This window comes from Mus caroli, chromosome 12, assembly GCF_900094665.2.
Source record: "Mus caroli chromosome 12, CAROLI_EIJ_v1.1, whole genome shotgun sequence".
In the NCBI taxonomy this organism is placed as follows: domain Eukaryota; kingdom Metazoa; phylum Chordata; class Mammalia; order Rodentia; family Muridae; genus Mus; species Mus caroli.
In genome coordinates, this window is record NC_034581.1 from 17,671,117 (window position 1) to 17,695,556 (window position 24,440).

The 24,440-nt window shown below is 47.9% G+C and overlaps 1 protein-coding gene across 5 annotated transcripts in view; it reads left to right on the forward strand.

Annotated features, from left to right (window-relative positions):
• Asap2 (ArfGAP with SH3 domain, ankyrin repeat and PH domain 2) overlaps positions 1-24,440 on the forward strand; it is a 157,380-nt gene that overhangs the window by 115,773 nt on the left and 17,167 nt on the right. For all 5 annotated transcript variants that reach the window (XM_029484885.1, XM_029484887.1, XM_021178724.2 and 2 more), the window contains 9 exons: positions 1,599-1,647; positions 1,734-1,900; positions 3,209-3,342; positions 11,881-11,975; positions 16,050-16,239; positions 18,585-18,670; positions 20,622-20,737; positions 22,378-22,445; positions 23,982-24,095. In XM_029484885.1, coding sequence (XP_029340745.1) covers positions 1,599-1,647; positions 1,734-1,900; positions 3,209-3,342; positions 11,881-11,975; positions 16,050-16,239; positions 18,585-18,670; positions 20,622-20,737; positions 22,378-22,445; positions 23,982-24,095 — 1,019 coding nt within the window. The remainder of the gene's footprint in view (positions 1-1,598; positions 1,648-1,733; positions 1,901-3,208; positions 3,343-11,880; positions 11,976-16,049; positions 16,240-18,584; positions 18,671-20,621; positions 20,738-22,377; positions 22,446-23,981; positions 24,096-24,440) is intronic.

The window sequence follows — 24,440 nt, forward strand, 5'->3', positions numbered from 1 at the left end:
GCAGATGACAAAGCCACACCCAACCTGGCTGTAAAGTAGCTCAGTGTGGGCCCAGGACACTGACATGCCCTCCAGTCACAGCTTCCTGAGAACTCTGAGGTCCACTTGGCAAGCTCCCGGCTAGAACTGTGGACCTGCCCCTCTGGCCCTCTTCCTAGGAGGCTGGGCGGGGCTGTGAGGTGCCTGGGAGAAGAAGGTGGCCATGCCTCTTTGCTCACTTCAGTCTGCTGCAATCCAGTATTTGTCTAACTTGAAGTAGTTCTCTGCCTGTTCCTCTCTTTGGTGACAGATAGGTTGTAAACAAGTGATGTCTGACTCCCCCTGGTGTTAAGATTTTAAAGAAACAAAACCTCTGCTGTGAACCTCACTTGTGTCTGCACTTGACCCCTCTTGATACTTGGCCCCAATTAGACGGCCCATCAAGAGTCTTTCTAAGACAAGGAGTGAAAACTACTACTGAAGAGCTGTCTACTCATTATATTTTCAAAAGCATTTATTTGTGTGTGTGTGTTTGCACATGTTCATGCATTCGTGTATGTGTGTGTGCATATGTGCATGTGTTTATGATGCGTTCCTGTGTGTGTGTGTGTGTGTGTGTAGATATGTCAGTACAATTTAGCCAGTATGTATTACTAGAGAAATCCACATTGAGGAAGGACACAGGCTTGGTGCTGTGAAATGATACTCAGAATGTATCCATTTCCCACTCCTGTCCTTGTCCTGGTGCTCTGATCCTTCCGGGCCCCATGTCACATTTAGATTATAGTTAGTCATGGCTCCTAGGGGTCCAGTTTCTACAGTCATCCCTTGCCCATGTTGACCTTTGTACGTTTTGAAGACTGCTGTCCAGTTTTGTTGTGAGATGTCTGCCAAGTTAGGTTTCTCCTGTGGTACCTCAGGACTTAACTGAGGTTGTTCATTTTGGCAAGAATAGCACAGAAATTAAGCTGTCCCTCATCCACCCCTCCTGGGAACACAGCCCCTGAAAGCACTTGTAAGACACTGCAGGTACCTGATGCACACCGCGACACTTCCTCTTATACCGTTATTCATCTTATCAGGCTAGCTGTGCTTGTGACATAGGACTTTCGGAGTGTGGCTTTAGAATTTCTGATATAGTATTAGTTCTAAGGAAGCCAGAAAATGTCTAAGATTGTGTTTTCCAGAAAAGGCTTTTGTTTGTCAGGGGGCATTAGCCGAGCCTTTAGGCTTATCACTCAGGAAGCAGAGGCAGGCAAATCTCTTGTGAGTTCAAAGCTAGCCTGGTCTACATAAAGAGACAATACCTCAAAAAGTGAGATAGGGAAGGCTCTTATCAAAGAACTTGAGCAGTTCCTTTTTGGGGATGGCTCTTTAAAGAGATTATAGAAATTCTCTGGAAACGGCATCTTTTAGACTAGAAAGGGGCAGGTTGTTAGATTTGTATTATAAAGTCACAATGACTGAAGTCAGCACACACATTCAAGCAGGCAGGCAGGCACACACACATGCACGGCATGCGCATGACTTTATACACTAATCTGGTAGAGAGCACACATTATTTATTCCTGAGGTAAATAAACCCAGCTGCACAGTGATAAGTCTCCCTTGCTGTGCAGATGACAGGACGTACCACTTCCAAGCGGAAGACGAACAAGAATGTCAGATGTAAGTTCTGTGGGTGGGGCTGGAACCAAGGGTGGGAGTGAGCGTGTTCACCCAGCTGACACCCCGCACTGCTGCTGTTTGCCCAGATGGATGTCTGTGCTGCAGAACAGCAAGGAAGAAGCTCTGAACAATGCGTTTAAGGGTGATGACAACACCGGAGAAAATAACATCGTCCAAGAGCTGACCAAGGAGATCATCTCGGAGGTGCAGAGGATGACGGGCAATGACGTGTGCTGCGACTGTGGGGCATCAGGTGACCCGGGAGAGCCCCAGCCCCAGCTCTATGGCATTCAGATTCCAGGGATGCCTGAAATCCACCCACTGATTTTTATTTTTTCCATTCTCATTTCAAACATGAAATTGGTGCAATTCAGTCTGGGCTCATCCCATTACACAAATGCTTAATGAATTGTGTACAGAGAGCAATGGGGCACATGGGTAGGAGATCACTGCCTGCTGGGCCCAGGGCAGGACCCTGGAAAGACAGCCTGGTGGAGATGAAAAGATTACAGATCAGCGTCTTTCGGGCAATGAAAACTGAAGGACACATTGGGGATGAACTGAAGGTCACTAGTCTCAGGCTCGGAGGGGCTGTGAGGGTGAGTTTGTATGTGTGTAAGGGGTGCTTTTGCCTAGGATTCCCATCAGCCTCTCTGTCCTACTTAGAGGACCATTTAAAGTAACTTTCAGGCACACTCTGTGACCCATGGATGCTGGGCAGGACCCATGGACTCTGGTCCTGTACAAGAACAGCAGGTGCTCCTGTCAATCTCCCCAGCCCCTCTCCCCAACTCCCACTTTTTAACAACTAGACAGTTTTTAAAGAACTTGATGATGACCTCATGGGCAAGATCATGATGTTTCTCTGCTGAGGATTTCAGGGGGCAGGAAGCACTCGGGAGACATTGTGCTCCAATACATCTTAATTTCAATGCTTTGTAAGTTCAGCATTTGCTGTCAAGTATTGACTGGGTCCACACTGTACACTAAGCACTTGGAGGGATATTTAAATGAGGACATGAACGTGCCATGTGGGGAAAGTCTAGCTTGAACTCTGGGAAACGAAGGGTGACCATGTGCTCGCTACTTGCTAGCAGCACACCCTGAGCGTTGAGTGAGGTGAGAGTGTGTAGAAGTTCTCTGACTTCAGATGTTCACAGCACAGTTGACTACTCCCACAACCCAGACCCTGAGCACAGCACAGCACAGCACAGCACAGCACAGCACAGCACAGCACAGCACAGCACAGGCATGGGGTGTGTATTCCGTTCCTGTTGGTATCCTGAGATCTTATCCGTCCCCTCAATGCTCTGCTTTGGAGAGTCCTGTCCCTCCTCTTCCACTCTGCAGTATGGCCAGGTGACTTTTAGTCACTTGCTTTTGGAAGGATAGGACTTGGAAGGAGAAGAAGGACATTGCTTGTGGGTTTAGTGGAATTTTAGACAGGGACAGCAGCTGTGTCTAAGGTAAAATGCTCTTATTCAAAGCCTGACAGGGAGAAACTTCTGCCTCCTGACTGTTCTCTGATGGCAAGCTCATGATGTCCCTTTTCCTTTGACAGATCCGACGTGGCTCTCTACCAACCTGGGCATCCTGACTTGCATCGAGTGCTCTGGGATCCACCGGGAGCTGGGGGTTCATTACTCCAGGATGCAGTCCCTGACATTAGATGTATTGGGAACGTCTGAGCTTCTGGTAATTAGACTTAGAGACTCATTGATAATTACCGACTTCCCGACACCAGTGATGAAGGGTGTGTCTGTTATGTGATGTTCCTAAATGCAGAAAGTGCAAGTGACCAAGGCTGTGTAGGAGTCTTCTGTCACTGAGTGATGAACAGCTGAAGTGATAGCTATAGCTAGCCCCCCCCCCCCCTTCACTCCTTCATTAACCAGGCATGGAACCTAAAGCCCAAGGGCAATAAATGGTTTACTGACCTCAAGTCACCAACCGGTTTCTGACAAAACTGTATCCATTTCTTGCTTCAAGCCTCCATTGTCTGACTGACCTTTCTTGTTCCTCTCAGGAGAAACACTGGCTTCTGGTTTTGCTCTCACTTTTCTGAAATACTTTTTCACTCTTGAGTCACTGGTAATATGAATGCTTTTTGAAAGGGGGATGGGGAACTGGAACCATGTTTTAAGACAGACCTTTGGGTACCTGACACTGCAGGCTGACTGAGTCACGAGGCCAGTTCTGTGCTTACATGGGCTTTGGCACTTCAGAGTCCATGGTTTCCGTCTGGAAAGCCGTGCTTGGAAGTCTTTCCTGAGAGGACTGGATGTTGGGTAGCAAGTAGTAAGTGGATATTGATTGTCATTGATTTTAATGTCAAGAGCAATAATAGTGATAGAACATCAGTCCTCACAGTCAGTGTTCCACCCACGGGGCAGTAAATGTTCTCCATCTCTGAGTCCAGTGTGTCTGTAGTCCTGATGCCTCTGGCTGTCTTGGGGAAGCTTCCCTATCTTTCCAAGGAATTCCTTGTTCCATCTTGGAGGACAGGTGTGGGGAATAGCTAGGGTGGATCCTGACACCTCACACAGCAACACCCCTGGTTACTTTCAGCTTATAAATGAAGCAGACTTAGCAAGCCCTCACAATTTGTTCTTGGTTATGTGTATGGTTCCCGCTGCTGAGACACTAGCTTATGTTTTTGAGGTATGCGGCATCTCTGGGGAAGTTGATTATGGCTTAGTTTTTAAATGGTCGCATTAAATTCTCAAGGAAACAGTACCTCAGCAAACATAGATGGACTGCAGCAATTCCAACCTTCCCTGCTCTGCTTACAGTGGAGGATCATGTCAAATGATGTATTGTGAGATGATGGCTTATTTTGGAAGCACTTTATATGTGTTGGCTCATCTGATCTCTATGTCTCAACATCCATGGTGTATTATCCCCACCCATCAATAGGAATCTTTGCTTACAATACCTTGATGTACCCAGGTTCTGCACCCGTTCAGGTAACACACTAAAAATGAGGCTCCCTTTAATCTGTCTTAGCTGATACTCACTTTTGAGACTCCCGGGATACAAACTGGCGTGTGTGGTGGCCCGTCTGGCCACGTTGGGAGTCTGTGAGCATCACATGTGCCCCTCTCCAGAGCCCAGCACATATTCAACAGCCAGCTCTGAGGAGCAGAGAGTCCCTGATGAAAGCTCGCCTATTCCCTGGTATAAACGCTTCTGTCGTGGCCAGCTTCAAGCTCCTCTTATGAATTACTGAGTGTGGAGCTGTTTAGTAACAGTGCTCTGCATCCCCTCTTCATATAAATCTGATGCATGTAGACAGCTCCAGTCACTGGTGATAGTGAAATGGAGTAAGATTCAGAAATGATGAGATTTGTCCTCATTTGTTTATTTGGAACAGGGTCTCACTCTGTAGCCCAGGCTAAACTCAGATTCCTTCCTTCTGCCTCAGGTCCCTATGTGCTTAGAATTCAGGTGTGCGCCAACCAACATGCCCAGCAAGATCATGAGCCTTGAGTATTTAGTATCATAGTTGTTGACTTATCATGCATTTACATAGTATAATTTTTAACAGTAGCCTTGTCTAACAGCTGTCTCTCAGAATCCCTAGACATCTAGTAATTAGCTTTCAAGAGCTAGTCAGAGCCCTGCTCCAACAATGACTACTCAAAAAGTGGGCCTGGAGAGATGCCTCAGAAGAGGGCATCAGAAACCCCCCATGCTGGAGTTACAGGCAGCTTAGCTGTGAGATACCTGATGTGGATGCTGGGGATAAGACTTGGGTCTTCTATAAGAGCGGTCGGTGGATGCTCTTAACTGCTGAGCCATCTCTGCCCCTTACTTTTATTTTTCTTAAAGAAATCTCCATAAATTCAGATCAACAGTATATATGGTTCTTTTTCTCATTCACCTCGAAGGTTTTGATAAGGCTTATTGGTGAGAAGTGATGGTTTTTGCTCACATGTCGCTGCAGCTGGCGCTGCTGCACATTCGTCTCGTACCCATTTGCTGTTTTGTGTCTTTGGTCCTCTGCCCTCAAGTCAGGACTGTGTTCATTCTGTCAAGTTATACAAACTCGTTATAATAGTCTGGATTCTGTCCTTGAGTAGGACCAGGATCTCAGGTGTTTGTCTCATCCCATGGGCTGCCCCTTCACTCCCTTATTTATCAGAGTAATTCCAGTTTCCCAGTTTTGCTGTTGTTGGCGAGCCGAGACTCTTAAAATGACCTGAAAGAGACAGCTAGCCCATGGGCAGGACCTGAACACACTTCCGTTTTCTCTTTGGCGTCATGTCTTTGAATGGGAGATCAATGGTTGCTTGTTCCAGTCCTCCAACATGACTGTGGTATTTTCTTCTCCAAAGGAGCCCTTTGCTTGGTTCTGTGGATTATTTCCTGGTTTGCAGTTTCCTGATACTGTGTGCTGGCTGTTTCTCCATTTTAAAGTGTTGTTGTTTCTTTTTCTTTTTTCTCTTATTTTGGTTTTTTGAGACAGGGTTTCTCTGTGTAGCCCTGGCTGTCCAGGAACTCACTTTGTAGACAAGGCTGGCCTCGAACTCAGAAATCCGCCTGCCTCTGCCTCCCAAGCGCTGGGATAAAAGGCGTGCGCCACCACACCCGGCTGTGTTGTTGTTTCAAAGCACACAACATGGAAACATGTTGAAGGCCGGACCTGGGCATCTCTGTAGGTGGCTGGTTAGTAATCCTCTCCACTTCCTGCTTTTGAAGTCACTTCTGGTTCAGTGAAATGGAACACGAGCGGATGGAGGGTTTGTTAGGTTCTTTTGGGGAAGTTTGCCACCCGACCACTTCGGCATTCCATACTCTAGTAGGCTTGGAGCAGTGGATGGTGACCCCTTTGGGGTTGTCAAATGACCTTTTCACAGTTGTTGCCTAAAACCATCTTTATTTCAGATATTTACATTAGGTTTATAACAGTAGCAATATTACAGCCATGAAGTAGCAATGAAAATAATTTTATGGTTGGGGTCACTACAACAGGAGGAACTGTATTAAAGGGTCACAGCATTAGGAAGGCTGAGAACCACTGGGTAAGAGCTTCAATGAACCTAGTTCCAGAAACCTATGACAAGCCTGGGTTTTAAAGAAATGAATTTTCTCCTTAATGCTGAAGAACATTGTAAGAAGCTTTTGAGGGGTATGGGGAGGGTGTCACCTGGAAAACTATATTACCTAGTAGGGCACTGGTCTCATGGGATCCATTTCACTATCATAGTTGAAGTTAAAAAGAAAACCTCAGTATTTTGAAGTTTAATTTAGAGTGGAATGTCATGGCTCATGCCTGCAATCTCAAAATTTGGAAGGCTAAAAACAAAGATTGCTGCTACCTTGAGACTAGCCTGTGCTACCCAGTGGGTCCCAGGGCCATCCTGGGCTGCAGAGTGAGACCCTGTCTGAGCAGAATAAAGGGGAAAAAGGCAGTTGAATGTTAAAGTCTTCCGTCACGGTGGAGGAGTGTCAGGAAGCCCAGGGAGTTGGTTAGCTGACTCAGCTGTCTCCTGAGGTCTCTCTCTACTGCACTGTCAGACATCTGGGCTGGTCAGCCGCAGCCTCAAGCCCTGGGAACTGCTTTTCAATGCTGGCATTTTGCTGACACTCAACTAAGCCACTCTGTAGTTGCTTAGGGCTATGAGAAATTACAGTCAGCTGCCATCCGTGAATCATGTTTGGGCTCCAGGCATTGGCATGGCTGGAGTTTGTGTGCATGTTTTGGGGTGGGGGAGGGCTATCTGTGTGTGTGTGTGTGTGTGTGTGTGTGTGTGTGTGTGTGCACGCGCGTGTGCGTGTGCCTTTTCTCTGGCTACATGAGACTCAGAGTCCAAGAAACTTGCTCATGTAATACCCTTAAAGATCCTTAGACACCACAGGCTGTGTGCAAACCCATGTGTAAGTCACAACTCTGAGCTGTTTTTACCCATGAGTAAAAAACCAAGTCCCCAGGCATCTGCATATGTTGTCAGATACTTTAGAGAAATGGCCAGGTCCACATAGATGTTAGGCATGTGAACTCCCTTCCCAATCTCTAGCTGTTCATGCCCTACTCTTGTTAAGCCCCCAGAATTTCTTGATTCTGCCTGCACAACTCACCCCTCCTGTGTTTTCTGGGCCCTCGTGCACATATGTATCAAACGGCATGATGTGTCTTCAGGCCTTCCATCCCTACTGGAACAGAGCTGGGGGCAAACAGAAGGCAAGCAAGGGTAAACCAGAACAGATCTAGACGACTGTGTAGTTGGCAAGCCCCAGATGGCTATGTGGTGCCTGTGTGTGGAAACTGTGTGGTAATCCCACCCCATTGGGCAGCTTGAGGGCACCAGGCCTAGAGGAGGAGCAGGCCTCAGTGTAGTGACCCCTGTGGGACCTAAGAGACTTCAGAGAAGTCTTGCTCCCCTCACTTCTGGTCTCTGTCCTCAAGAAAGAACAGAGGTAGGAAAAGGTTGATATCTCTCCCCATGGAAACAGGAAGCAGGAAGTTTGCTCCAGCCAGTCCCAAACTCTAAAACTAGTGTCTAGACAAAACCTCAGGTCTTGTTGTAGCTTCATGCCCTACTTAGGCACTGCTAAAGATTTATAAAGGCCCGGTTTCCTTGTTCTGGGCATGTGTGATTCTCAGCGTCTTCTTGGTCGTGAGCGCGCCTGGACTTGGGGTCTTGCAGGGGTGAGTAGGAGTGTCTGTTGCCGCACCCCCAACACTGTGCCACTTTAAAAAAATTTTTTTTCCTGTTTTATTGTCTGTATACAGACATGTGTGTCACAGTGTGCATGTGGAGGTGGCAGGACAATTTTTGGGAGTCTGTTTTTATCTTCCACACTTGAGAAACAAGGGTTGTTCTTGTTCCTGTTGGTCTGTATATTCTAGCCTAGCTGGCACATGGGTCTGGGTAATTCTAATGTCTGCCCCTCCCATCTTGCCAGAGGAGAGCTGAGGTTACAGATGTACATCAGCACCTCCAGCTTTGATGGGTTCCAGGGATCAGAGTCAGGTTGTCAGTTCAAAATTCAAATGCTTTTATCCACTGTGTCATGTCCCCGATGCCACCGCCGCCGCCGCCACCACCTCATCCTCCTCCCTTTTCTTTCTTTTAAATTTTATTTAATTGTTTGTTTTATCAATTTGTCTCTGTTGTTGGACTGATCCAGTAAAGACCAACATTTGGCTTGCGCCCAATACCCAAAACAGCTGAGGGACTCAGTTACATGACAGCCTCATTTTGTGTTTACGAAGCAGCATGAAGAATTGAGGCTTCAGTTTCACTGTCTTAAGTGATATTCAGTTGGCCCTCTGTGTCGGTGGGTTTATAATCTACAAATCCAACCAACCTCAAGTTGGAATTATTTAAAATGGGTGCTGGATTGCTGGCTCAGTGTTGAAGAGCACTTGTCGCTCTTGCAAGGACCTGAGTTCTGTTCCTAGCACCCATACGCTGGCTCACAACCATCTGTAGTTCCAGGGGATCTGACACCCTCTTCTGAGCTCCATGGTCATTGTATACCTTTGGTACATATACATACATGCAGACAAAATACTCATATACATAAAGTAAATAACCCCCCCCAATAATATTAAAAGATATTCTAGGAGTTAAAAGAAAACCCAAATTTGAATTTTCCTCATCCTGAAATCTATCCCATATGTCCTTGGATGAAGAGAGGCACCTGGCTGCTGAGTCTCCTGAAGCGCCTCCATCTTCCTGACCCTTGAGCATTCTTTGTTCACGTGCTAAGTAGCTGAGCCTACCTACTAAGGTTTTGCCCCATATTGAACACATGAAGATTTTTCTTGTTGCTCCCTGAACAGTGTCATTTGACAGTGATTTACATGGCACTTCCATGTCTTAGGAATTAGAAGCCATGCAAAGCAGTGTTGGATGTACCTGGGTACCCTCACACTTCCCATCTCTAGGGCCCTGGAGCCCAGACCCCCGACGGGGAGAGACATGTACCAGTGAACAACGGTGGCCTCGGTGGCCTCCTCCTCGGCTGGTGTAGCTCAGGTTCCCATTCAGCACATCCACACTTCCCTCAGGTGGCGGTGGCAGCTCTTGATACCAAAGCTCTGGTCAGTACTTGCTCTCCCCGCCCCAAGCATTGCTCCTCAGGGGTCTGCTGGCCCCATGTTTCTCGGTAGGATCCCATGGCCTCCAGCTTTGGGGGCTTTGCCTCTCTCGATGGTTCCACGTGGCTCCCTGTAGGCTACTTTATAAACTGGGTCTTAGCAGATACATGAGGCGACGGGTTGCTCCAGTGTTGAATGTGTATATGTGTGACATACAGATGTGCTGGCTCCATGTCCCAGCTGCCCCAGCTAAGCCAGATCTGAGCAGAAGGGAAATGTTCTGCTTCCTGGTGAGTTTTCTCCCCCACACCCCTCGACTTAATGCAGACTAGGAGGCATTGGGGTGGCTCCTGACACTTATTTTTTGGATCCGAACTTAAGCCAGTCACCCCTAAAGACACACCAGACCCTCTCTACAGCCACACCTCCAGACTGTCTCTGCACCCTTTTTCTGCATGGGCAATCTAGCTAAGAAGTTTGACATTGTGTCATTCACTGTTAGTGTTCCAATGATGACTTTAATCTGTTTTTTTCCTATCCCTGTGCAAGATGTGCCCCACCAGTATTGTTTTGGGAAATCTGACTTGAGGGCCAGGGCACAGCAGTGACAGGAATCTGTCCTGGAAGCTCACTTCCAGAGCAGGTGATGAGCTCTGTGCTTGGGATGAGGCAAGGATGTCCCTGCTCTGAAGGAGCTCCTGGCTTCGTTCAGCAAATGCCAGTTGCCATGTTATCAAGGTAGCGTGGTTGTGCCTGGTACTTGGTGATTGTCAGATGAGAAGAAAAGTCAGAAGACACATCTGGGGTCACCTGGATGTCTTATGTGATGTTAGTGTTATAGTTTGCCAAGAGTTTTCCCTAAAAGTGTCACATACTCATATTCTCTCTCTCTCTCTCATTTCATACTATGTACCCCAATCCCACTCATCTCTCCCTCCACTCTTACAACCTCCCCCCTGACAGAGAAAAAACCTCTTGTTGTAAAAGCTGCAGTGTGTCTCAGTGTATCTCACAGTATTCCCTTCTGTCCACTCTTCTTTGCCTGCAGATGTTCATTGCACTGACTCGTTGGTCTGGTTCGAGGGCTCTGCCTTCTGCCACTCTATCTAAGGCTCCAATTCTGGAACCTTACCAGGACTCCTTTCAGATATCCTGTTGTTGTCCTATGTCATGGAAATGCTGTAGTTTAGGGTCTGTAGGACTAGCCCCCTTTGTGTACTCCAGCAGTTCATCATTGGGGTGGGCTAATTCAAAGCCCTGATTCTGGGCCTGAGAGGTATCTAAGCTGCTGAGCCCACCAGCTCCCCAGCTCTCACGAGCATAGGCCAGGTCACCAGGAAACCCCGCCCTCCAGCCCCACCAGGCTAGCTGCAGAGCCTACTCTCCAAGTGCCATAACCTGTAGGGGACATGGCTAATTCTCCCACTCTGAACACTCTCATGACCCTGGGGCCAGCTCTTCTACTTACTATAGGTGGTGAAGGATGGGAGAGTGGAGAAGTGGGTCTCAACCTGGTCTGCACTACTGGCCACCAAACAGGAGACAGGGCCAGCTCTCTTTAGCTCATGACCTTGTGCTGGCTCACCTGCACACACCATGTCCAGGGCCAGCTCTACTCTGCTGCCCAGGAGAGGTGCAGGGCCCAAGGGCAGTAGCAGGTAAGGGGCAGGGACAACTCCCCTGCTCTCTAGACCTCATTGGGACCAGCTCTCCTGCCTGCCACTGGTAATAAAGGCAAATGGGAGGGGAAGGGGATTTCTCCCTGGCCTATGCAACCCCACCACAGCAGACAAGAGTGAGGGCCATCTCACCACAACCCTTACATCCAGGGCCAACTCCTGGTCCCATGAATCTCTGTGACACTGCTCACAGCTAGTATGAAGAAGGCTGTGGGTGAAAGGATTTCTGCAGGAAGGCAGGTGAGAATGTAGATCTCCATGGATCGAATTCCTGCTTCTCCAAGTCTGTGGTGACTGGCGTCCATTTCCCACAGGCTCCTCCGTGGGTCATCACACTGCACCAATACCATGGGGCTTTGCGTTCTGTGCCTTTTCATTAAAAGCAAACCACTTTATGGCGCTATTTCTTAGTGGCCATTAAATAAATCATCAGATTGTGAATAATGGACAGCAGTGGAGGGTATTAATAATTGAGTGCTCTGAAATAGACTTCTGTTTTTGCAGCTTGCCAAGAATATCGGGAATGCAGGCTTTAATGAAATCATGGAGTGTTGCCTACCGTCTGAGGACCCAGTCAAGCCCAACCCAGGCAGTGACATGTGAGTATCAGGCTAGCTGTTCTCATATGCCCTTTGCCTGAGCCCTAAAAGCAGGGGACCAGGTCTTGGGGGTGGAGGTGTTAGTTGTCAATTCCTACTAGCTAAAATTGTTAAATTTGCTTTCATTTTGAATTTTTTTCATCCTTAGTCATTTCTGTGTGTTGAAATAGAAATGTGGCATGGATGGTTTTGTTAGGAATTGGACACAAAGGACAATAGGGTTATTAACAACTACACTGCATGGGAGAAGGGAGTTGCAGTGAGTGGCTCGCTGATGCTTTGGATCCCTGGGCCCCTCGCCACTGTTCTTCCTCTCCGCCCACTTTCCTAACATGGTGAATTGTGCCCAGCCCTCACAGACAGACAACCATGCATCATTCCTAGTGCCAGTGTCCTTCCAGATGTGCGACCTGTGGCCTCCCCCAGAAAACCTCTATGTGTGTTTTACCATTGCTACAAACTGTAACTAGGAAGCTGTTGTGCCTCTGTGGGATTCCAGCCAGCCCACTGATGGAGCGTGCACAACAGACTCTCTACCAACTCTATCAAAGTTTTCTCGAGCCACACTGCGCGCTTGAGGAGGTGCAGGGAAGTGCATCCTGCCTCTCAGCTTCATCCCTGTCTGCCCTCAGGAGGGCTTGGGATGGTGCCTGCAGGGAATAATGCAAAATGGAGCAGATAGAAGAAGAAAGGGTCAGTTCTCCCAGCCAGCAAGCAAACACCTGTGTTTGAGCAACATGTCAGCAGAAGGAAACTAGAATTAGAGTAGAGTAGAGAGAATAGAATAGAAAGTTTTACAGTCTATAAGCCAGACCACATTTCACTGGGCTAGTCCTGAAATTGAGTTATGAAGTATATGAAGACTAAATATTCAGACACATAAAAACAAATAAATCTTTTTTAAAAAACTAGCAAGATTCCTTATGAAATTTGGCATCTGTTTGTTTGAGGGGCAGTTGATTCTAAAACTGGATACCACCTCTCAACACCTGGGCTCAGTCAGTTCTGAGGCACACACACACACCTTGACACTTCTCACAAGGAAGTTTATCCTCTCTTTTCTCAGAAATGAGGGTGGATGGCTATTGCAGGGGTGACAAGCCTCTCACAGTCATTCTTCTGCAGATAAGATAAACTGCGTGAGCAGGCATGGTGGTTCATGGCTGTAATCCCTGCGATGGCAAGGTTGAGGCAGGAGGATTTTGCATTTGGAGCTAGTCTGTACTATACAGTGAATTCTAGGTTAACCTGGGACACATAGTTAGTTCAAAGCTAGCCTGGGTGGCATAGGGAGACCCTTAGTCTGGCTCCTCGCACCCAAATAAAAGAAGAAAATGTGTTGTGTGACTGTGTGTGCCGGCAGCTGCCTCTTTCGTGTAACACTCCATCACACTTTACGATATACTTGGGTTTTCACACATTGTTCTGCAAATTGCATTTCACTCATTTTCTGTATTTGCCCTCACAGTGTGTTGCTTGTAGTGGTTCCGTAAATATTTAATGGCTCAACAAATCACATAAATAGCCCCAGCTCTATGTCTGCTTCATTCAGCGAACATTTTATTTCTAGATTTGATTGAATGAGCTGCTTGCAGCTTGGAGTAAGCACACACCATCTTTAACCATATGCTGAAGGGGAAACCAAAGGCACCCTCTGATGGCCTATGAAGCCCCAGTTGGGAGTGGAGGCAGAGAGCATGTGTGGCTGGGCCACCCAGAGGCCACATAGCATCTGCTCATAGAGGAGACAGTCTCTGAAGAAGCAGCAGGGAGCCCTCCACCCCCAACAACGCCAGATGGATCCGTCTGTGGTCTCCCATTGCTTTTCTCCACACATCTCAGTCTATACATTTAAAAAAGCTGAGACCACACTAAATGGCACAGTCTGTCTCGATGCAACCAGGGGTCAGAGTGGGTTACAGAGGTCTGCCCCATGTTTGGGTTGGAACCACCTTCAGGGGACTCAGAGCCCAGGACAGATGAATATCCATTTAAAACAACAGCAACAAACCCACAAAAAGAAAAAGAAAGAATAATCACATCACTTTAGAAGCTGAAGCAGGAAAATTGAGAATTTGAGGCCAGCCTGGGTTATATAGCGAGACTCTTTAAATAAAAAACAAAACAAACAAACAAACAAACAAAAAAACCAGAGCTTAGGGCTGGTGAGATGGTTCATTGGTTAGGAGTGCATACTGCTCTTGCAGGTGGCCTGAGCTGAGATCTCAGCACATATATATATTGGCTCCAGGGTATACTTTGAGTTCCAGGGAATCCAAAGCCCTTGTCCTATCTTTTAGGCAGCAGGCTAAACACCCATACACATAAAACAAAGTAGGTCTTAAAAACAAGAGCTGAAGATGTCCTTCCAGTGATAGCTTGTACCTAACATGCACATGGCCCTAGGTTCAGTCCCCGCCCCCAAATAAATAGCTAAGTAAAGGAACTCAGCTGTGTCCACCACACCCTGGTCCATTAGAAGTCACAGAGAGTGCCCCACATTGGTTATTGAAAGTGCACACAACTTGACAACTATCCTGTCACCAGAGCCCACAGAGTTTAAGGCATCGAGTAAACTCCCCATAAAGGATGCCCCACTATGGCTTGGTAATTCTTGAAAGTCCCACACTGAAAAAGATCTCCAGCTCTGAGCTGGGAGGGCCAGGGCCTTTGCCCGTGGGCTCAGGAAGCTACCCATTTTTCCTCTGACAGCTTCAGTGTACTTATCTGTACTTCGGGGATCAGTGAATCAGACTGTCTCCATGGCGATTAGTACCTTGTAGACAGGTTGATGTGCTACATCAAGGCTTGAGCCTCAAGGCAGACTTGAACTCTCTGCAGATTGGAACTACACGTGAGCAGCATGAACACTGATTGAAGTGACTTAGTATGTCCTGCCCTCCTGCTGGGGCCTGTTCTAGAGGAGAAGCCAGGGATCTCCATCCTAGTTGGAATGACTGTCTCTAGGGTCGCCCCGTTAAACAAGCTTCAGTTCTGTGTGTTCTGTTCCCAGAGAGCTCAGGGAGATTGTCTAACATAGACTGAAGGCAGGTTTAGGAAGTCTACAACTGCTACTGCAGGAACAGGCTTCCCTGCAAGGTAGCTGGGACAGCAGGCGGAGAGTGTGTGGGAATCGTACCTAGAGCAGGTACAATCCAGATTGGTGAAGTGTGGGCCTGGGTGTTTCCCTCTCTGGTTCCTGTCCCCCTGGGGGTGAGAGGCCACTTGGGCAGTGGCTCTTGGCTTGGTTAGCTCACTTGCCTCTTAATGCCAGCTTCTAAGAGTGTGGTTGTCTGTATCTTACCGTACCTGTGTTGCAGGCCCTGGCTTAGAGAAATGCCATCTGCAGGCACCAGCAGGATGATAGAGAGGTGCGGACCCCATCCATTTTTTGCTAGGAAGGACAGGATGTCAGTATTGTGTTTCAAAATGCTGAGTAGAGCCACACACTCCTGAACCTCAGTGTCTGTCACATTTGAGGGCCCCTGCGATTTGAGGGTGTCACTTCATTTACTCAGATTCCCTGCCACCAGTGAGTGTGTCCCTTTTAAGGCACCCATGAAGACTACAAAGGACAGGTTGCAGATGTGGCTGTCAGGTAATAAGAAGACAGACAAAGTACTAGGGAGAGCCAGAACAGAGAGCAGCAGGTCAGGGTGGCCAGCCTGTCTGAAGAGGGCACTCGGGATCTGCAGGAGGAACTCAAGTGACAGCAGAGAAAGACTTGAGCATGTGGGTAGAGGGATGTGAGCAGGCCAGGCAAATACAGGGATGGGTTAGATGTGGGGACTGCAGCATGCTGAGGGGGCGCTCGGGGCTATGGAAGGAGACAACAGCAGGCAGGCACCTGAGAGAATGTAAAAAAAAGCCGTGCATCTGGCCTCTGTGCTTATAACTATGTAAGGCCCAGGACTGCTGGGCGGGCAGTGCCTCTGATACTGGAACCTAGGCACTCCTCTCCTTAAGGAAGGCACCCCCAGGGCCCCAAGAGGCCTAGGCAGGGTTGTAGACCATGGACTGCATGGATGGACAGAGGCCCTCAGGGTTTGACCCATCCATCGTGTCTGGTTTCAGGATTGCAAGGAAGGACTACATCACAGCCAAGTACATGGAGAGGAGATACGCACGGAAAAAGCATGCAGACACCGCGGCGAAGCTCCACAGCCTTTGCGAGGCCGTCAAGACTAGAGACATTTTTGGGTTACTCCAAGCTTATGCTGATGGTGTGGACCTGACAGAGAAAATCCCACTGGCCAATGGGCATGTAAGAGGATGGGAAATGCAGGGTAGGACAAGGGAGGTGTGCAGTGAGTTCTTCCCCATGTCCTATCACTCCCTGGGGAGGAGTAGGTGGCACACTTTCCTTTAATGGGTAAGTAAATGTATAGGTTGAGCATACAGTATCATAACTGCTTGGACCACAACTGTTTTCATTTGGGGTGGATTTTTAGGTGTTGAAATACTTGAGAGCTTAGAGATGGGACACAGCTGGCTTGTATCACCCATAGGCATATATGCATGTGTGTGTGTGTGTGTGTGTGTGTGTGTGTATGTGTAGAAAGAGAGACATAGAAGTAAATTTGTACAGTATCATCAGTGTGCCTCCATTTTAACTGTTAGCTGTCATCTGAGCTCGGATGTGGAATTTTCCACTTGTCAAAACGTTTTGGGTCATGTCGAATTTAGGATTTATGACTTGCATTCAGGGTGCCCGACCCATTCATATGCAACACTATTATGATATGCAGCACAGCATTTTGATATATATTCACATTGCAGAATGTCCACAGTATGGATCACCTTGTATACTGATCTGTTGCCATGGACACATTTCAAATCTACTCAGTTATTTTGGATGTATGATTCAAATACATGATTAACTACAACCACTGCTATACAACAGGACCTACTACCTACCCCTACCCCGTGTTTGAAAAAGTCTCACTTTGCTAGCAATCCTCCTGCCTCAGCTTGCTGGGTCCTGAGATTATCCTGTGCACCATCACACCTAGACTGACTCCTTTCAAACTGAACCTTTGTATTTTGGTTTGTTCCTTTAAAAAATATTAATTTACTTTTGTGTGTCTGTACTTGAGTGTATATGTGCACCACATGCAAGTGTGCATCCTTAGAGGACAAAGGAGGGGTCAGATCCCTTAGAGCTGGAGTTGCCTCCCAGTGTGGATGCTGGCAACCAAACATGAGTCTCTATAAGAGCAGCAAGTCTCTTAACTGATGAACTGTCTCTTTAGCCCTGTTGGTTTAGTCTTAAGCCAAAAGTGTAATGCCAGATGTTGAAGATGAGCCCAACTGAGGTGGAAGGGAATACATCCCCAGATGCCTGAAACCCTGAGAAGACTGTCCCTACCATAAACAGGTTTAGCCTCCTGTTATGTGGGAAGCTAGTCCTAGAGCGTCTCTGAGGCCATACTGAGGGATGCTGTGGCAAGGGCCATCTTGTATGTAGTTCATATTCTGAGTGTCCTCCCAAAGGGATGAGTAGAGCATCTCCTCCAGTCTCCAGATGTTGCTCTTGGGATCATGTCTGTGTTATACTGTTAGTACCTAAGGAGCTGTAGTCTCCTGGTCTTCCTGATTGAGTCTCCATGGGCACATAGTCCAGGTCCAAAGAACCTCCCAGTTTTGGAATGAGGTTCAACATCCTGTATGGTGGGGTTTCATGTTTGGATCCAGAATTCTAGGCTAAGCTGGATCCCTTGAGTGGGACATTGTAAGGTGACACCGTTTTCTCCTGGTGACACAGGCTATTCCTAAGTATTAGCCAGTGTCACTTCCATTCTCTCTCAGGAGAAAGCTCCAACCCCATGACTAGAGCAGCACGTGCCCACTACTGCCAGAGGACTGAGCAGGCAGGACAAGTGAAGAACGAGGCAGCCACCCTGTTCGTGCCTTCTGCATTTTGACTGTTTGCTTCTATGTTTTGACCCACTCACCTGGTGGTGATGTAGAGATGGGGACACAATTGAAATGGCTTGGAATCCCCAGCATTCCTCACTTCCTGCGAGTAGGGAGGGATAGGAAAGTTATGATGTCTTAATTACTTTACCATTTCTGTGATGAGGCACCATGACCAAGACTGCTTGTAGAAGAAAGCATTTATTTGGGGATTACTGTTTTGGTGGGTTAGAGTTCATGACCATCATGGCGGGGAGCACGGCAGCAGGCAGCCAGGCCTGGTGCTGGGAAGTGGCTGAGATCTCACATCTTGAGACACATCCATAAGACAGAGACAGACAGACAGACTGGACTGGGAATGTCACAAATCTTTTTAAACCTCAAAGCCCACCCCCAGTAACACACTTCCTCCACCAGAGCCACTCCTTCTAATGCTTTCCAGATTGCTCCAGTAACTGGGAAGCCAGTTCAAACCAGCATCCTCAAACCTATGAACCCGTGGAGGTCATTCTCATCAGACCACCACACATGCCTTTTGCTATGGAGATTAAAGAGTGAGCTCTCTGTATCATAGAGAAATGTTTTGGGGGAAAGGTGGAAAGGCTTTCAGAAGGGACACATGCTATTTTACCTTGGTGGTCCTGGGGTTGAAAGATGCCACTGGAATTCCAAATGTCTTGGTTTGAATTTCAGGAGCCAGATGAGACAGCCCTCCATCTTGCGGTCAGATCTGTGGACCGAACTTCCCTTCACATTGTAGACTTCCTGGTCCAGAACAGGTGGGTGTTTCAAAAATTAGCAGAGGCTTTTGTTCCGGTTCTCTTGGGCTTCCGAGGAGGGGACCAGATACTGTCTGTACTACTTGCTCTGTGTTGCCAAGATGCTCATATCTCAGGTTTAAATATGAATTATGGGAATTTCCTAGAAAAGGCCCAGAGTGTAAGTCCAGAAGGCCTTCATGATACCTGCAGGATCCAGAGTCTAGGAGAGACTCCAGGGAACCATGGCTGCTCAATCCCAGCCCTGGGGAAGCCCATGTGGGTGTCAGGGCCGTCATCTGTGACATGAGCAGTTCTCTGGTTTGTCCTGTATGTGGGTCTTTCCCATATCAGTCCCTACACAGCATCTCAATAACAGAGAGAGATGAGAGGATAGAGCTGCATTAGCCCCTGTCCTAAGCCAGGAGTTGTACTCAGAATTCAGGGAACTCCCTTTGAGTTGAGAGGCCGCTTGTAATCATTGACTAGAAACAGCCTTCTGAGTCGTTCAGTGTGTGCTGCGTCTGTTTGCACACCTGCCTGGCGACTGCAAGCCACATGCTAATCCTCTTCAGCCCGTACTGTAACTCCCTGGTCGTGGCTGGGGTTGACTGTGTTAGAGCAGAGGATGCTGGTTAACTGCTGCAAATGCATTGGGAAGTTCTGGTGTGACAGCAACAGGGGAGGGATGGTTTACATTTGTGACCTCTGCCCTTCCCTGTCATTCCTGGGCAATGGAGTGAAGAAACAGCTGGAAAGTAGGAGAGACTTGCAGGACAGTCAGCCCTAAGACCTGCAGGTCTTTGTGAAGCCCACGTTCACAGAACTCAGGGTTGAGTCAATTACTCTCTCCTCTGAGCCCAGCCCAGGGCCTCAGGTGGAATGCTGATTCCGTGGACATTTGATAAGTAGCGGGTTTGTATGTGCCGCCACATAAACTCTCACATATTGTTCCCGTTTGTCTGCCTGTGGATGCAAAGCCCCTGTCCTTTATTGGTGATGCTGTAACCTTGGAGGAAGATTGCTTTCATCATGTATGTGGAACACACGCACCTTGGGTTTTGGGTAATCTAGTCTTGTTTTATGGGCCTTCAGCAGTGTCCCCTTCACCCGCTTTCAGGGGGCTGTCCTAGGGCCAGCAGGCTTGAGAGAGCCTTGGGACACCAAACTGAACAATAGTATTCTCTTCCCTGGTGGAAACAAAATGAAGGGGGCTGGAGAGATGGCTCAGTGGTAAAGGGCACTGGGTGCTCTTCCGGAGGACCTGGCTTCAGTTCTCAGTACCCACATGGTGGCTCATAGCCCGCTATTCCTCCAATCCTAGGGAATATAATGCCTTCTGGTTTCCACTGGTACCAGATATATACATGATACACAGACATGCATATAAATATAAATATCTATACATATAAAATAATTTTAAAAAGAAAATGAAAAGTTTGCTTGTTCTCCAGAGTGACAGGCAGGGCCAGTTGTATAGACTGATGGTGGGCCTGGTGCTCTTGGTACCACAGGGCAAGAGAGAAGAGAACAGAGGCACTAAGATTATTCCAGGGTGACTCTAGTTTAGTGTGACCCTTTAATACAGTTCCTCACGTTGTGGTCACCCCCGACCATAAAGGATTTTTTTGTTGCTACTTCATAACTGTAATTTTGCAACTGTTATAATTTTGCAAATATTATGTGTTTTCTGATGGTGTTAGGTGACACCTGTGCAGGGGTCATTTGACCACCAAAGGGTTACAAATCACTGCTCTAACCCAAACTCAGCAACAAAACAGCCACCATTGGTCTTCTCTGTCCCTGGCTGCCTTCATGCTATCTAGTCTGGTGCTATCTAGTCTGGTCACTGCAGGGATAACTTCTGTAAATTGTTTGCTGCTAACCCACCTGTCTTTCCACAGTCTGCAGGGCTGTTCTCCATCCTTGGGCTTATGACTGATTTATCTTTTTCTGTCTGTGTTCCGAGCAGTGGGAACCTGGATAAACAGACAGGCAAGGGCAGCACAGCCCTGCACTACTGCTGCCTGACAGACAATGCTGAGTGCCTCAAGCTCCTCCTGCGGGGAAAAGCCTCCATTGAGATAGGTAAGCCACCTGGGGTGTGCTGGGGTGCTCATGGCTCTGCTGGCCCCCTCTGCCTCCTTTCCGAAGCTCTGCACTTCTGTTGGTAGGAGCATTTCTCGCACTAGAGAGAGTGCCTCTCCCTACCTGTCCTGTAGAGTGGCTTGTCGAAAGGCTCTGCCTACTGTCTGTTAGCCTTTGGTCTAACCTGCAGGCTTCTGGAATGATGAGGCTAGGCCTTGCAGCTGGGTGAACCTCCGGAGGTCAGACAAGGCTTTCTCGCAGGAGGTGCTGGTTACTGCCCCTCTTGCCTGCAGCAGATCCTAATCCTGCCTGGCCTCTGTTTCTCCTCGGTTGTGGGTCTTCCACTGCCAAGACAGTTTACTTGGAGCCATCCAGGTGCGGTTAGGTCCTGGGGAAGAACTACTGAACAAAACAAAAAGTAGAAGGAAAGAAAAAAAAAAGATGCATCCTGCTCAAAGCCACACTTATAAAAACTGGTCAAGCCAGAGGCAGGGGATCACCATGGTTTGAAGCCAGCTTAGTCTGTACAGTGAGTCCCAGCAAGCCAAAGCTAGGAATGCCCTGTCTGAATTAGAGAGAGAGAGAGAGAGAGAGAGAGAGAGAGAGAGAGAGAGAGAGAGAGAGANGAGAGAGAGAGAGAGAGAGAAAAGAAAAGAAAAGAAAAGAAAAGAAAAGAAAAGAAAAGAAAAGAAAAGAAAAGAAAAGAAAAGAAAAGAAAAGAGACAAACATTGTTGACAGAGACTCATGGGGAAAAAAGGATCAGTTCAAATGTCTGGACTACAAAGCTCATTACCTTTTAGTGTGGGGGCTGGGCATTCAGTGTTGCACGTTCTTGCTCTGTTGATAACTTGACCTTAGGATAATGGTTGTCTGGCTCAACATTTCTTAGGTAGCTCAATCCTTTCTTTTAAAATCATAGCTTTTTTATTCTGCTGTATCCTGTACAACTAAATGACAGCCATCCCTGCCCAGGTTGACCTGACTACATTCCATGAATCCTGCTTAGTTTAATGAGGTGTGTCTGTTTTAGTTAGGGTTCTATTGCTGTGAAGAGACACCATGAGAACAACTCTTGTAAAAGAGAGCATTTAATTGGAGCTGGCCTATAGTGTCAGAGCTTTTAGTCCATTGTCAACATGGTGGAAGCATGGTGGCACACAGGCAGGCATGGTGCTGGAGAAGTCAGTTCTACATCTTGATCCACAGGCAACAGAAGGAGACTATGTGTCACACTAGGCATAGTTTAAGCAAAGAAGACTTCAAAGCCTGCCCCGGCCATGACATACTTCCTCCAATAAGACCACACCTACTCCGACAAGGCCACACCTCCTAATAGTGCCCTTCCCTATGGGCCAAGCATTCAAACACACACTTGGGTCCAAGGAGCCCATTCCTATTCAAACCACCACACCCTGTCTCAAAAGAAAAAAGTGGGGAGGGGGTGGCTACAAAACTAAGCAGGGTTCTCAAAAGATAAAGCACGAAAGAGTGAGAAGCACTTAAAGAAAAGCTCAAGATCCTGTCACCTCTCTAGTCCACCAGCTGGGGAATCAAGACTTCCATAGCTGAGTCTTTGGGGGTATTTTATATGCAAAACCTAAGGCTAAGTTTTGCTCTGTTTTTCCACCTTGACTTTCAGCCAATGAGTCAGGAGAGACCCCGTTGGACATTGCTAAGCGGCTCAAGCACGAACACTGTGAGGAACTGGTGAGCATCCACCATGAGTAGATGCCTGGGGTATGGGTATGGTGGGGGAATGGAGTAGAGACGGTCTCCTGGACAGCAGCAACAGGACACCGAACACACATCCTGGGCCATGCTAAGTACTGGCTGGCCTGGAGGAGCACTCTGGGGAATCTTTGCAGGCCTGGTGGCTACTGTCTTGTGGTGGCACTTGTAATTCAGCATGTGATTATTGAACATGGTGGTAGCCCTGGGCTCCTTAGGCAGCTGGAATGAAGGCAGGGCTTCTGTTACCCGTGAGCACCTAGTTCTCTTCTTCCCAGCATGCATAGCTGCATCTCCTACCTCTATCCTTAAACCCAGAGCACACAGCTCAGTATGTGTTTCTTTTCTGTTCTGGAAGAAAAAGTGCGTGGCTGGCAGAAGGGGTTCCAGGGTCAGCAGTCCTCAGTTTTCAATGGGCTGTGCCTCACTGCAGTTTGGGGAACGCACCCCAGGCTGCAGCCTCATTTGTGATGTTGAGTTAGTTGCACTCCTTTGCAAGGCTTTTGTAGGACTTGTTGGATTTTGCAAAGCAGGGGCACACAGTAAGTACCCAACCCACAGAACTCTCAGTGCTACCCAGTTAGAGGATAAGTCGCAGATGCTCTTCTCAGACCTTACCCTTCATGTTGTTTCATCTTTAGTTCCCATTTCATAGATGAGGAAGTAGATACAGAAAAGTCAAGTGACTTACCCAAAGTCACACAGCAACTTTCTGGCCCTAAACACCAAGTACAGATAATACATTGATGTACAGCTAGAGGAGAATTTAGCCAGCTACTTTCTGTAAAAGAATTGAAGAAAGGAGCATCATTTTCTGCAGGGCTCAGTTCTCTTATTGTGGAGTCTTAGAGGTTTTACTGTTGGGAACAGACACCATGACCAATGCAAGCCTTATAGAAGATAACATTTAATTGGGGCTGGCTTACAGGTTCAGAGGTTCAGTCCACTATCATCAAGACAGGGAAATGGCAGCTTCCAGGCAGGCATGGTGCAGGAGAAGCTGAGAGTTTTACATCTTCATCTGAAGGCTGCTATGGAAGACTGGCTTTCAGGTAGCTAGGGTGAGGGTCTTAAGCCCATGCCCACACCTACTTTAATAAGGACACACCTCCCGATAGTGCCACTCCCAGGGATAAGCATATACAAACCATCACATGTGGGAAGGCCGACTTAGCAGCAAACACATTCCTTCTGCGGTCCAGCTGCCCATGCAGTGCTAATACCTATACACTGGCCATCACCTTTTAGGTTCCCAAATCCCTCGCCTGTGCAGCACACTGTCACTGACAGGGAGCTTTAAGGGTCTGGGTTATCCTGTAAATAAGGCAGGGACCTGCACAGAGACTCAGGGACTTAAGTGAGCTGCCCTGGGACAGAGGGGAATCTCCTTGTGAGTACTTCCAAGACCCTCCTCCTTGGCCTGCTCGTTCTTGGTCTGGATGCCCATGCGAGTCTGTCTCTTGTGGTTGGAAACGGGGACAGCAGCACTCACTGCCCTCCCATCCTCCATCCTAGCTCACTCAGGCCTTGTCGGGGCGGTTTAACTCCCACGTTCACGTCGAGTATGAATGGCGGCTACTGCACGAGGACCTGGATGAGAGCGATGATGATGTGGACGAGAAGCTACAGGTCTGTGCCATGCTGTGAAGCTGCAGAGCAGGGCTGGGCCTGGCAAGAAGTCTTCCCCTTCCCATTCCTCTCCTAGCTCCAGTCCATGCTGGCATGTGCTAGGTCCTGCTGACAGGTCTAGGTCCTGCTGGCAGGTGACAGTGTTTATGTAGCTGGTCATGTTTGCGTGACTGACCTTAGAAACCACTAAGTGGGAACCACTCCACAGCCTTGGGGAATCCCTGGCTCCAACTCCTCTTATTGGATAGGGACTTCAAAGCCTCAAGAGAGGCTGACAGCTGTTTTCACATAGTCTTGCAGTGAGCACAGGGCTCTAGCCCTGGTCCTTTATCACACACACTGCCA